Source organism: Ranitomeya variabilis, chromosome 6, assembly GCF_051348905.1.
Source record: "Ranitomeya variabilis isolate aRanVar5 chromosome 6, aRanVar5.hap1, whole genome shotgun sequence".
NCBI lineage: Eukaryota > Metazoa > Chordata > Amphibia > Anura > Dendrobatidae > Ranitomeya > Ranitomeya variabilis.
This window is the reverse complement of record NC_135237.1, coordinates 469,491,409-469,505,985: the sequence shown is the minus strand read 5'-3', so window position 1 is coordinate 469,505,985 and position 14,577 is coordinate 469,491,409. Positions and strand designations below refer to the sequence as shown.

Sequence of the window (14,577 nt, the reverse complement as noted above, 5' to 3'; positions counted from 1 at the left end):
ACACCAGCCTTCAGTTTGTGCTAGAGTATTCTGCCTTGCATCCAGCTCCTGACCTCTGGTGACTCCCTGGCTATATACCTGCTCCTGTGAACCTGTGGGGTTATCCTGCTACTCTGCTCTGAGTTCCTGCTGCATACACCAGTTTCCAGTAATCCTCCTTCATCTGCTGCTCGTGTTTGCTTCCATCTGCATTTGCTGGACATGTAAGCTGTTTCTGCTCTGCAAGAACCTGAGACTGTTACCCAGACCTCCCTGGTTGAGCTAGGATATTGTTTGAACTGCCTTATAAGCATATCTATCTGTGTTTTGGACTAAGCAAGGACTTATTCGTGTCAAGTATCCTCAAGAATAATTGTGCTTCATAGACTTTCTGCGTGATTGCATTTTCCTCTGAAGTTTCCTATAGACTGCTGAGCTGCATTTGATATTTGCACCAAGTGTTGTGGACTTGAGTTTCTCTCTGCACCTGTTTGAATCACCGTGTGATAATATAGACTTTACCACTTATAAAACTGTGTCCTGTAGTTGTCTTGTTCCACGCAAAGAGTCTCCTAAATTATCCCCTATAATTATTACAGGATACTCTAGCCTAAAAAAAAAAAAGGAGACTGCTGGAACAATGACTGCAGAAAGCAGACTAGAGCAGGTGTTTTCCATAATTAGATCACTGCAGAAAGATGTGGAAGGTCTGCAAAAAAGGTTTGGAAGCTTTGAACTCAATCAACAAGTGTTTGGACAGACTTTGCAGGACTTAAGCACCCGCATGGCAGCCCAGGAAAAAAAACTTGCTGGCATAGAGTCCCAGTATGGACGGGCTTTTCAGGATATAATCATGCAAATAGCTGCACAAGCGACTTTTCCCTCTGGGCAACCGCCACCAGCTAGCCCACCTAAGTTGCCCCCATTCAGATTTAATGGTGATCGCGACAAATTTCGTGGCTTTGTGAATCAATGTATGCTATATTTTGATGTGCATGCTGACCGTTTTCCTAATGATAGATCCAAAGTATTGTGTGTAATAATGCTGCTGACCGCACGAGCGCTCGCCTGGGCGAATCCGATGATTGAGTCTCGTGACCCAAGGTTAAATAACTTGGATGATTTCTTGGCCGCTATGGCATTAATGTTTGATGATCATTATTGCCGTGCAACCGCTGAATCAGCTTTATTGTCTTTACGCCAGGCAAAACGTTCTGTTATTGAGTATGCTACTGAATTCAGGAGATTAGAGGTAGATACCAATTGGGACAGTTATGCACAATTGCCTATTTTTAAAAGGGGTCTGTCTAGTATTGTAAAAGATGAACTAGCTCACTCTGAGTCGCCACAAGAGCTAGAGACATTTATACAGCATTGTGTGCGCATTGACATTCGCCTTACTGAGCGTAGGCAGGAGAAGTTTGCTGCATATAACCGTATTTCTAACTTTTCCCTTCCTTCCAAAGAGCCTGCAGGTAAAACATCTCGGGAGGTGGAGGAGGTGCCCATGCAAATTGATTCTGTTCAGAGGCGCGAGATCAATGAGCGCCGGGAGCATCGCCTTTGTAAAAGTCTATGTTTCTACTGCAGCCAGTCTGACCACTTCTTGATCAATTGTCCTAAGTGTCCTAGATGGCCTAACAAGGTGCTAGCAGCAGTAGAGGAGTATGACAAATGTGATGATGAATCTGACATCTCTGAATGTAGCCTGCCTTTAAACGCTGTATTTCATTCACTTTCTATGACTTCACCCCCCAAGGGGCTTAAGGAAAAGAACTCTCACTGTTCTCTCCCTATTAAGATCTTGTGTTCAGGACAGTGGATTTCCAGTGCAGCTATGATTGACTCTGGTGCAGGTGGCAATTTCATGGATATCGCATTTGCCAAACAACATGGTATTGAAATTCACCAAAGAGCCTCTCCAATTACCATGGAAACAGTGGATGGGTCACCTTTAATCTCTGGGCCTGTGGATCAGGAGACCATACCACTTGAAATTTTGATGGAGCCTAATCATAAGGAGCAACTTTCTTTCTTGCTAATTTCTTCTCCTCATTTTCCTGTGATTTTAGGCATTCCTTGGTTGCGTTCTCAGAACCCAATTATCAACTGGGAGACCAAGGAGATTATCTTTCCAACAAGGAGCAACTCAGCGTTAACAGAAGCTGTCCCTGAGTCCACGGCTACGGAACCACATGTACAGGTATTTTCTTTACCTCCAGCATATAAAGAGTTCTCTGACATCTGTGACAAGAAGAATGCAGATCAGCTTCCTCCACACAGGCATTATGACTGTCCCATTGAGTTGCTTCCTGGTGCAGCTATTCCTTTTGGTAATGTATACCCTTTGGTGGCACCTGAGCTTCAAGCCTTAAAGGAGTATATTGATGAAAATCTGGCCAAAGGTTTCATACGTCCTTCTTCCTCTCCAGCAGGGGCACTTATCTTTTTTGTAAAGAAGAAGGATGGGACCCTGAGACCCTGTGTTGACTATCGGGAACTCAATAAGGTAACCATACGAAACCATTACCCTCTGCCTCTGATTCCTGAATTACTGAAAAGAGTCCGCCATGCTAAGGTGTTCTCTAAACTGGATCTTCGTGGGGCTTATAATTTGGTGCGTATTCGTCCAGGGGATGAGTGGAAGACAGCATTCAGATGCCGGTATGGACACTTTGAATCTCTTGTGATGCCCTTCGGGCTTTGTAACGCCCCTTGTTGTGAAATTGGATTTTGGGCTCCCCCGGTGGCCACTGGTGGAATTGAACTTGTGTGCATCATCCCCTCTGTTCACCTGTTCCCATCAGGATGTGGGAGTCGCTATTTAACCTTGCTCCTCTGTCACTTCCATGCCGGTCAACATTGTAATCAGAAGCCTTTCTGTGCATGTTCCTGCTACTAGACAACTTCCAGCTAAGTCGGACTTTTGTCCTTGTTTGTTTTTTGCATTTTGTTCCAGTTCACAGCTGCAGTTTCGTTTCTGTGTCTGGAAAGCTCTTGTGATCTGAAATTGCCACTCTGATGTTATGAGTTAATACTAGAGTCTTAAAGTAATTTCAGGATGGTGTATTGATAGGGTTTTCAGCTGACCATGAAAGTACCCTTTCTGTCTTCCTGCTATCTAGTAAGCGGACCTCGATTTTGCTAAACCTATTTTCATACTACGTTTGTCATTTTCATCTTAAATCACCGCCAATATATGTGGGGGCCTCTGTCTGCCTTTCGGGGAAATTTCTCTAGAGGTGAGCCAGGACTATATTTTCCTCTGCCAGGATTAGTTAGTCCTCCGGCCAGCGCTGGGCGTCTAGGGATAAAACGCAGGCTACGCTACCCGGCTACTGTTAGTTGTGCGGCAGGTTTAGTTCATGGTCAGTTTAAGTTTCCATCCTTCCAAGAGCTAGTTCCTATGTATGCTGGGCTATGTTCTCTTGCCATTGAGAACCATAACAGTTTGACCGGCCTCAAAGGGTTAAATTAATTGGCAAATTTTTTTTTTTTCCTTCAGTTCTGAGTGTGCTTTCAATTGAATCACTTGCAAGTCTGCCTATATTGCAGCCTTCCTCTCTCTCTCTCCTTCTAATCCTGGAATGGCTCTGTGTTCACCTGTTTAAAATGGATATTCAGAGTTTAGCTGCAGGTTTGAATATTCTCACCACGAAAGTTCAAAATTTACAAGATTTTGTTGTTCATGTTCCTATATCTGAACCTAGAATTCCTTTGCCTGAATTTTTCTCGGGGAATAGATCTTGCTTTCAAAATTTCAAAAATAATTGCAAGTTGTTTTTGTCCCTGAAATCTCGCTCTGCTGGAGATCCTGCTCAGCAGGTCAGGATTGTGATTTCCTTGCTCCGGGGCGACCCTCAAGATTGGGCTTTTGCATTGGCTCCAGGGGATCCTGCGTTGCTCAATGTGGATGCGTTTTTTCTGGCCTTGGGGTTGCTTTATGAGGAACCTCATTTAGAGCTTCAGGCGGAAAAAGCCTTGATGTCCCTATCTCAGGGGCAAGATGAAGTTGAAATATACTGCCAAAAATTCCGTAAATGGTCTGTGCTTACTCAGTGGAATGAGTGCGCCCTGGCGGCGAATTTCAGAGAGGGTCTCTCTGATGCCGTTAAGGATGTTATGGTGGGGTTCCCTGTGCCTGCGGGTCTGAATGAGTCCATGACAATGGCTATCCAGATCGATAGACGTCTGCGGGAGCGCAAACCTGTGCACCATTTGGCGGTGTCTACTGAGAAGACGCCAGAGAATATGCAATGTGATAGAATTCTGTCCAGAAGCGAACGGCAGAATTTTAGACGAAAAAATGGGTTGTGCTTTTATTGTGGTGATTCAACTCATGTTATATCAGCATGCTCTAAGCGTACTAAGAAGCTTGATAAGTCAGTTTCAATTGGCACTTTTCAGTCTAAGTTTATTCTATCTGTGACCCTGATTTGTTCTTTATCATCTATTACCGCGGATGCCTATGTCGACTCTGGCGCCGCTTTGAGTCTTATGGATTGGTCCTTTGCCAAACGCTGTGGGTATGATTTAGAGCCTCTTGAAACTCCTATACCTCTGAAGGGGATTGACTCCACCCCATTGGCTAGTAATAAACCACAATACTGGACACAAGTAACTATGCGAATTAATCCGGATCATCAGGAGATTATTCGCTTTCTTGTGCTGTATAATCTACATGATGTGTTGGTGCTTGGATTGCCATGGCTGCAATCTCATAACCCAGTCCTCGACTGGAACGCTATGTCTGTGTTAAGCTGGGGATGTAAGGGGATGCATGGGGACGTACCTTTGGTTTCCATTTCGTCATCCATTCCCTCTGAGATTCCTGAATTCTTGTCTGACTATCGTGACGTTTTTGAAGAACCTAAGCTTGGTTCATTACCTCCGCACCGGGAGTGCGATTGTGCCATAGATTTGATTCCGGGTAGTAAATACCCTAAGGGTCGTTTATTTAATCTGTCTGTGCCTGAACATGCTGCTATGCGAGAATATATAAAGGAGTCCTTGGAAAAGGGACATATTCGTCCTTCGTCATCTCCCTTAGGAGCCGGTTTTTTCTTTGTGTCTAAGAAAGATGGCTCTTTGAGGCCGTGTATTGATTATCGGCTTTTGAATAAAATCACGGTTAAATATCAATATCCGTTGCCACTGCTGACTGATTTGTTTGCTCGCATAAAGGGGGCCAAGTGGTTCTCTAAGATAGATCTCCGTGGGGCGTATAATTTGGTGCGAATTAAGCAGGGGGATGAGTGGAAAACCGCATTTAATACGCCCGAGGGCCACTTTGAGTATTTGGTGATGCCTTTTGGCCTTTCAAATGCCCCTTCAGTCTTTCAGTCCTTTATGCATGACATTTTCCGTGATTATTTGGATAAATTTATGATCGTGTATCTGGATGATATTCTGATTTTTTCGGATGACTGGGACTCTCATGTCCAGCAGGTCAGGAGGGTTTTTCAGGTTTTGCGGTCTAATTCCTTGTGTGTGAAGGGTTCTAAGTGCGTTTTTGGGGTTCAAAAGATTTCCTTCTTGGGATACATTTTTTCCCCCTCTTCCATCGAGATGGATCCTGTCAAGGTTCGGGCTATTTGTGATTGGATGCAACCCTCTTCTCTTAAGAGTCTTCAGAAATTTTTGGGCTTTGCTAACTTTTATCGTCGATTTATTGCTGGTTTTTCTGATGTTGTTAAACCATTGACTGATTTGACTAAGAAGGGTGCTGATGATGCTGATTGGTCCCCTGCTGCTGTGGAGGCCTTTCGGGAGCTTAAGCGCCGCTTTTTTTCCGCCCCTGTGTTGCGTCAGCCTGATGTTGCTCTTCCTTTTCAGGTTGAGGTCGACGCTTCTGAAATCGGAGCTGGGGCGGTTTTGTCGCAAAGAAGTTCCGACTGCTCCGTGATGAAACCTTGTGCTTTTTTTTCTCGTAAATTTTTGCCCGCCGAGCGGAATTATGATATTGGGAATCGGGAGCTTTTGGCCATGAAGTGGGCTTTTGAGGAGTGGCGTCATTGGCTTGAGGGGGCTAGACATCAGGTGGTGGTATTGACCGACCACAAAAATTTAATTTATCTTGAGTCCGCCAGACGCCTGAATCCTAGACAGGCGCGCTGGTCGTTGTTTTTCTCTCGGTTTAATTTTGTGGTGTCATACCTACCGGGTTCTAAGAATGTTAAGGCGGATGCCCTTTCTAGGAGTTTTGAGCCTGACTCCCCTGGTAATTCTGAACCTACTGGTATCCTTAAGGATGGAGTGATATTGTCTGCCGTTTCTCCAGACCTGCGGCGGGCCTTGCAGGATTTTCAGGCGGATAGACCTGATCGTTGCCCACCTGGTAGACTGTTTGTTCCTGATGATTGGACCAGTAAAGTCATTTCTGAGGTTCATTCTTCTGCGTTGGCAGGTCATCCTGGAATCTTTGGTACCAGGGATTTGGTGGCAAGGTCCTTCTGGTGGCCTTCCCTGTCACGAGATGTACGAGGCTTTGTGCAGTCTTGTGACGTTTGTGCTCGGGCCAAGCCTTGTTGTTCTCGGGCTAGTGGATTGTTGTTGCCCTTGCCTATCCCGAAGAGGCCTTGGACGCACATCTCGATGGATTTTATTTCGGATCTTCCTGTTTCTCAGAAGATGTCTGTCATCTGGGTGGTGTGTGACCGTTTCTCTAAGATGGTCCATTTGGTTCCCCTGCCTAAGTTGCCTTCTTCTTCCGAGTTGGTTCCTCTGTTTTTTCAAAATGTGGTTCGTTTGCATGGTATTCCGGAGAATATCGTTTCTGACAGAGGAACCCAATTCGTGTCTAGATTTTGGCGGGCATTCTGTGCTAGGATGGGCATAGATTTGTCTTTCTCGTCTGCTTTCCATCCTCAGACTAATGGCCAGACCGAGCGGACGAATCAGACTTTGGAGACATATTTGAGGTGTTTTGTGTCTGCAGATCAGGATGATTGGGTTGCTTTTTTGCCTTTAGCGGAGTTTGCCCTCAATAATCGGGCCAGCTCTGCCACCTTGGTGTCTCCTTTTTTCTGTAATTCGGGGTTTCATCCTCGATTTTCCTCCGGTCAGGTGGAATCTTCGGATTGTCCTGGAGTGGATGCTGTGGTGGAGAGGTTGCATCAGATTTGGGGGCAGGTGGTGGACAATTTGAAGTTGTCCCAGGAGAAGACTCAGCTTTTTGCCAACCGCCGGCGTCGGGTTGGTCCTCGGCTTTGTGTCGGGGACTTGGTGTGGTTGTCTTCTCGTTTTGTCCCTATGAGGGTTTCTTCTCCTAAGTTTAAGCCTCGGTTCATCGGCCCGTACAAGATATTGGAGATTCTTAACCCTGTGTCCTTCCGTTTGGACCTCCCTGCATCTTTTTCTATTCATAATGTTTTTCATCGGTCATTGTTGCGCAGGTATGAGGTACCGGTTGTGCCTTCCGTTGAGCCTCCTGCTCCGGTGTTGGTTGAGGGCGAGTTGGAGTACGTTGTGGAAAAAATCTTGGACTCCCGTGTTTCCAGACGGAAACTCCAGTATCTGGTCAAATGGAAGGGATACGGTCAGGAGGATAATTCTTGGGTGACTGCCTCTGATGTTCATGCCTCCGATCTGGTCCGTGCCTTTCATAGGGCTCATCCTGATCGCCCTGGTGGTTCTGGTGAGGGTTCGGTGCCCCCTCCTTGAGGGGGGGGTACTGTTGTGAAATTGGATTTTGGGCTCCCCCGGTGGCCACTGGTGGAATTGAACTTGTGTGCATCATCCCCTCTGTTCACCTGTTCTCATCAGGATGTGGGAGTCGCTATTTAACCTTGCTCCTCTGTCACTTCCATGCCGGTCAACATTGTAATCAGAAGCCTTTCTGTGCATGTTCCTGCTACCAGACAACTTCCAGCTAAGTCGGACTTTTGTCCTTGTTTGTTTTTTGCATTTTGTTCCAGTTCACAGCTGCAGTTTCGTTTCTGTGTCTGGAAAGCTCTTGTGATCTGAAATTGCCACTCTGATGTTATGAGTTAATACTAGAGTCTTAAAGTAATTTCAGGATGGTGTATTGATAGGGTTTTCAGCTGACCATGAAAGTACCCTTTCTGTCTTCCTGCTATCTAGTAAGCGGACCTCGATTTTGCTAAACCTATTTTCATACTACGTTTGTCATTTTCATCTTAAATCACCGCCAATATATGTGGGGGCCTCTGTCTGCCTTTCGGGGAAATTTCTCTAGAGGTGAGCCAGGACTATATTTTCCTCTGCCAGGATTAGTTAGTCCTCCGGCCGGCGCTGGGCGTCTAGGGATAAAACGCAGGCTACGCTACCCGGATACTGTTAGTTGTGCGGCAGGTTTAGTTCATGGTCAGTTTAAGTTTCCATCCTTCCAAGAGCTAGTTCCTATGTATGCTGGGCTATGTTCTCTTGCCATTGAGAACCATAACAGCCCCTGCAACGTTTCAACACCTTGCTAATGACATTTTCAGAGATTTGTTGGACCAGTTTGTACTGATCTATTTGGACGATATACTAATCTTTTCTGACTCTCTACAGGAACATGAAGAACATGTCAAAACTGTTTTAAGACGTCTGAAAGAGAAACATCTGTTTATTAAGCCGGAGAAATGTGAGTTCCATCGTTCTGAGATACAGTTCTTAGGTTATATCATCTCTCCCCAGGGGCTGAACATGGAATCTGGTAAGATTCAGGCTATCCTTGACTGGCCGGTACCCAAGAACGTTAAGGAGGTCCAACATTTTATTGGTTTTGCAAATTTCTACAGACGCTTCATTCAAAATGTTTCTGATATTGTCCATCCCATTACTTCCTTGACAAAGAAGGAAAAGCCCTTTAAGTGGTCATCACAGGCTCAAGAAGCTTTTGATCGGCTTAAGATCTGTTTCACATCAGCACCGCTGTTGATACACCCAGGTCCAACACTTTTCTTCATTGTGGAGGTGGACGCTTCTGATAATGCTTTGGGGGCTATTCTCTCCCAAAGAACTGGAGAGAAGGGTTTGCTACATCCTAGTGCTTTCTTTTCCCGTAGACTAACCTCAGCAGAGAAGAATTACGATGTGGGAGACAAGGAATTTCTGGCTATTATTGCGGCTTTCAAAGAATGGAGGCATCATCGCAATTTAGAATTCTTTAGTTTCGCTAGATGTCTTTCTCCTTGTCAGGATCGTTGGAACTTATTTTTAAATCAATTTAACTTTGATATCTCGTACCGTCCAGGTTCTCGTAATGGGAAGGCTGTTGCTTTATCCCGAATCCATGCTGCAGATTCCGTACCTGGAGCCCCGTCCAAGACCATTCTATCTGATGCCAATTTCATCGGAGTTATCCACGATCAGGACTTGTGGGAAGGAGTGCAGGGAGGCCTATGACGGTGATGCATTTCTGGCCAACCCACCTGTGGATATTAATCTTGTCTTAAAGGGTGTAATGTGGTTCAGAGATCAACGTATCTATGTCCCTGAGGTTGTCTGTCTGCAGATCCTCAAGTTGGTACATGACTTCAAGTTGGCTGGTCACAGGGGGGTACAGAAGACACAAGAGTTCCTGAGCCGATTCTTCTGGTGGCCAACTTGCCTGAAGGATACCAAGGACTATGTTCTCTCTTGCGAGGTATGTGCCCATTACAAGACTCCTCATGTGGCACCTACGGGTCTTCTACAACCATTACCTGTTCCATCCCTACCTTGGGGGTCTATATCAATGGACTTTATTGTGGAGCTGCCTACATCGGGGGGGGCATGAATACAATCATGGTGGTAGTTGATCGCCTGACTAAAGCTGCTCATTTTGTTCCATGCACTGGCCTCCCCTCAGCTAAAGATACAGTGAACTTGGTTATACAGAATGTCTTTCGGTTGCATGGGGCTCCGGATGAGATCATCTCTGACCGTGGAGTGCAGTTCACTTCAAGATTCTGGAAGGGGTTTTGCTCTGCACTCAATATTAATGTCTGTCTCTCTTCCGCTTACCATCCCCAGACAAATGGTCAGACTTAGCGTACCAACCAGACGCTGGAACAATATCTAAGATGCTATGTCAGCCATCTCCAGGATGATTGGTTGGAGTTGCTCCCGTTAGCCGAATTTTCATATAACAATTCTCAGAGCGCCTCCACTAAATTTACACCTTTCTTTGCCAATCTGGGTTATCATCCGTGTATCTTACCTAGGTCTCCAATTAATTCTCTGGTTCCGGCAGTAGAGGAAAGGCTGACTGCGATGAGGCAAAATCTGGAGGTTCTGAAGGAATCCCTGACCACAGCTCAAGAACGTTATAAGAGATCGGCTGATAGATTCCGTAAACCTGCACCCATGTTCAAGGTAGGGGAGTCCGTGTGGTTAGCAACTAAGAATCTGAAGTTAAACGTTCCTTCACAAAAACTTGGACAGAAATTCATTGGCCCTTTCAAGATCAACGGTATTGTGAGCTCTGTGGCCTGCCGGCTGAAGCTGCCTAGGACTATGAAGGTACACCCAGTTTTTCATGTATCTTTACTAAAGCCTGTATCTCCCAATACCTTCCAGGGACGTGTTGTGCCACCTCCGCAGCCTGTGGTTATTGATGGGCAAGAACAATTTGTGGTGGAGGAAATTGTTGATTCCAGGATTTGCAGGAATCGGCTCCAATATCTGATAAGATGGCAGGAATATCCCCCTGAGGAAGACTCTTGGGAACCTGTGGAAAACATCAATGCCCAACAGAAGATTTCTCGTTTTCATCAGAGATTCCCTGAGAAACCAGGTCCAGGATCGTCCTGAGGCCGCTTCTAAGGAGGGAGTAATGTTAGGACTCTGAACATTTTTTGTATATCCTCGCTGCACCACAGTTTTCTGTGTATAGTGACAAAAAGCAGCTAATCAGTGCTGGTGGTGTGGTGGGACTAGGTGTCAGGACTCTGAACATTTTTTATTACCTTTTTGTGCATTACTGCCCTTTTCCAAGATGGCGTCTTTGGTCTCATGTGCACTGTGTCTTCCTGCTATAAAACTCCACCCCAGCCTTCAGTCTGTGCTAGAGTATTCTGCCTTGCATCCAGCTCCTGACCTCTGGTGACTCCCTGGCTATATACCTGCTCCTGTGAACCTGTGGGGTTATCCTGCTACTCTGCTCTGAGTTCCTGCTGCATACACCAGTTCCAGTAATCCTCCTTCATCTGCTGCTCGTGTTTGCTTCCATCTGCATTTGCTGGACATGTAAGCTGTTTCTGCTCTGCAAGAACCTGAGACTGTTACCCAGACCTCCCTGGTTGAGCTAGGATATTGTTTGAACTGCCTTATAAGCATATCTATCTGTGTTTTGGACTAAGCAAGGACTTATTCGTGTCAAGTATCCTCAAGAATAATTGTGCTTCATAGACTTTCTGCGTGATTGCATTTTCCTCTGAAGTTTCCTATAGACTGCTGAGCTGCATTTGATATTTGCACCATGTGTTGTGGACTTGAGTTTCTCTCTGCACCTGTTTGAATCACCGTGTGATAATATAGACTTTACCACTTATAAAACTGTGTCCTGTAGTTGTCTTGTTCCACGCAAAGAGTCTCCTGAGTTATCTCCTATAATTATTACACTAGGAGGCACAAAGCACCTAGTCCTTTAGATTATATTGAAACAGCAAAACACAGCTCAGTAAGTGACACATAACTGGAAACCGGTTTTCTGCTCCTACATTACAGTGTTCTCAGATTACAGAGCAAAATCCTTGTGACAGATTCCCTTTAAAAATAAAAGCCACAACAGTAATGTAAAAAAAAGAGTCAAAATAGGTGTTAGATATAAATGATTTCTTTTCATTTTATTTTTTTACCAGCTGTGAATAATCATTCCTCTATTAAATCTAAATATGAAACTGGAATAGAAAAAAAAGTACATACCCCTATAAAAGTCAATTTCCCTAATTATTCTCTCTTCTCGGTTGAGGTCCACTGTCAGGTGACTCATGTTATCGTATCCAGGCTCAATTTTTTCCATTTGGAATCCTCTAGATGCTTCTGTAATCCTAAAACATTTAACATTGTGTGTCAAGAGGCGTAGGCTAATACAAAGCAATAGGCATGTTTCCGATTTATAATTGTGGCTACTTACTTTTGTAGCAAACCTTTAGAATTCTGTGGATTAAAAAAGGGAAACATTATAGCATTATACTGGGATGCAAATAATGATATTTCTGTTGGTAATGAAAAAGTTAACGATCTTCAGAATGCTGCACTCAAAAGAATTGGCTGGAGAAGAGCACTCATACTATATATTCTGCAAGTGTTCGGTTTTATGTTACATTGCAGCCCACTTGGTGCTGTAGCTGCTACCAGCTAGCTCCTAGTTTCATGGCAGCAGGTGGAAGAACAGCTGCGGAGAGCACTTACGAGAGCTCACGTCTCCATCTGATGTCCAGAGGAATGGGCTCAGTATCAACATGATCTGTGTCTCCTTATAGGCTGCCTGTCGCCATGTGCTTGGGATAGTAGGAACACTACATGTACCAATAAGTGACTATGTTGTTAGTGTATTCCTACGTAATATCCATGACAAGGTGAATAAGTTTATCTTGTATCAATCCTGTCTGCAGTATAGAGGTGGCTGTCAACTAATAGGAAAGGAAGGAGCAAAAACTCAGGAAGAGTTTGTAACTCTAATAGTTAAAAGGGAACCTATCACCTCCAAAAATACTACTTACCTGCAGGTATAGGGTTAATCTACAGTTATTATCATTTAAGTCATTTCTGTCAGGCTTACTGGAGCAGCGGTTACAGGGTGAAGATGAAGTCTTCTTCTCCCTGTAGCCACTTGCCGGATGTTTCAGTCTCTGCTCACTACACAATGAGTGCACTGATAAAACTTTCCAGTACATTGATTGACAATTGTCTTTGTAGCATGTGTGGGCAGCATTTGTGCAGTGCCTGTATGCTGTCCATTGTGAGCGTGCAGTCTGTGTGTGTGTGTGCAGCACAGACTGCCAATCAAGGACTACAACTGGGCTCACTGTGTAGTAAGCGGTGACTGTAACTGCTCCCTGCATCGCTCCAATGACTGGAAGCAAGCAGCTGCAGGGAGAAAATAACTTAATTTTCTCCCCATAGCCGCTGCTCCAGCAACCTTGCCAGACATGACTCACATGCTATATATCTGCAGATTATCAGGAAATTTTTTTTTGGGGAAGTGACAGTTTCCCCTAATATGAAGTTATTGGAATAATGCATATTATTGAATATAGATGGTAGGCCATTTACTGTATATGGATACACCTAAATAAAATGAGAATGGTTGGTGATATCAACTTCCTGTTTGTGGCACATTAGTATATGGGATGGGAAAATTTTTTATGATGGGTGGCGAGCATGGCGGCCATTTTGAAGTTGGCCATTTTGGATCCAACTTTATTTTTTTCAATGGGAAGAGGGTCATGTGACACATCTAACTTAATGAGAATTTCACAAGAAAACAATGGTGTGCTTGATTTTTACGTAACTTTATTCTTTCATGAGTTATTTACAAGTTTATGACCACTTATAAAATGTGTTCAAAGTGCTGCCCATTGTGTTGGATTGTCAATGCACTCTCTTCTCCCACTCTTAACACACTGATAGCAACACCACAGAAGAAATACTAGCACAGGCTTCCAGTATCCGTTGTTTCAGATGCTGCACATCTCGTATCTTCACAGAATAGACAATTGCCTTCAGATGACCCCAAAGATAAAAGTCTAAGGGGGTCAGATCGGGAGACTTTGGTGGCCATTCAACTGGCCCACTATGACCAATCCACTTTCCAGGAAACTGTTCATGTAGGAATGCTCAGACCTGATACCCAAAATGTGGTGGTGCACCATCTTGCTGGAAAAACTCAGGGACCGTGCCATTTTCAGTGCATAAACAGGGCAACACATCATCATGATGGTCGTCGTGGGCCAGTTTAGCACAGCTCCTGCCTGTAAAATATTTTAACCCCTTCAGAAGGATTTACATCGTGGGACGTGACAGATCCTTGGATGGTATGTATATTGTTGGTTTATTATTTTTAGAGCGAGGGTCTTCAGGTGGATTGAGAGAGCAATAAAATATTACAACAACCTGTGTGTTTATTTCATTAAAATACTTTTTAATAATGTGTGTGTGTTTTTTTAACCCTTTCATACAATTGGATTAATAATAGATAGGTGTCATAATTGACGCCTCTCCATTATTAATCTGGCTTAATGTCACCTTACAATAGCAAGGTGACATTAACCCTTCATTACCCCATATCCCACCGCTACACGGGAGTGGGAAGAGAGAGGCCAAGTGCCAGAATAGGCGCATCTTCCAGATGTGCCTTTTCTGGGGTGGCTGGGGGCAGATGTTTGTAGCCACGGGGGGGCCAATAACCATGGACCCTCTCCTGGCTATTAATATCTGCCCTCAGTCACTGGCTTTACCACTCTGGCGGAGAAAATTGCGCGGGAGCCCACGCTAATTTTTTCCGCCATTTAACCCTTTATTTTACAAGCTACAGCGGCCAAATTTTGCACATACACACTACTAACATTAGTAGTGTGGAATATGCAAAAAAAGGGGGATATGACATGGTTTACTGTATGTAAACCATGTCTCATATCATGTCGGGTTTAGGCAGGAGAAATGAAA

General features: G+C 44.5%; 1 protein-coding gene across 3 annotated transcripts in view; it reads right to left on the bottom strand.

Moving 5' to 3' along the window:
• TRIM55 (tripartite motif containing 55) overlaps positions 1–14,577 on the bottom strand; it is a 273,771-nt gene that overhangs the window by 77,203 nt on the left and 181,991 nt on the right. For all 3 annotated transcript variants that reach the window (XM_077270601.1, XM_077270600.1, XM_077270602.1), the window contains exons 6-7: positions 12,044–12,066; positions 11,833–11,957 (exon numbers count right to left, since the gene is read on the bottom strand). In XM_077270601.1, the coding sequence (XP_077126716.1) occupies positions 11,833–11,957; positions 12,044–12,066 (148 nt within the window). The remainder of the gene's footprint in view (positions 1–11,832; positions 11,958–12,043; positions 12,067–14,577) is intronic.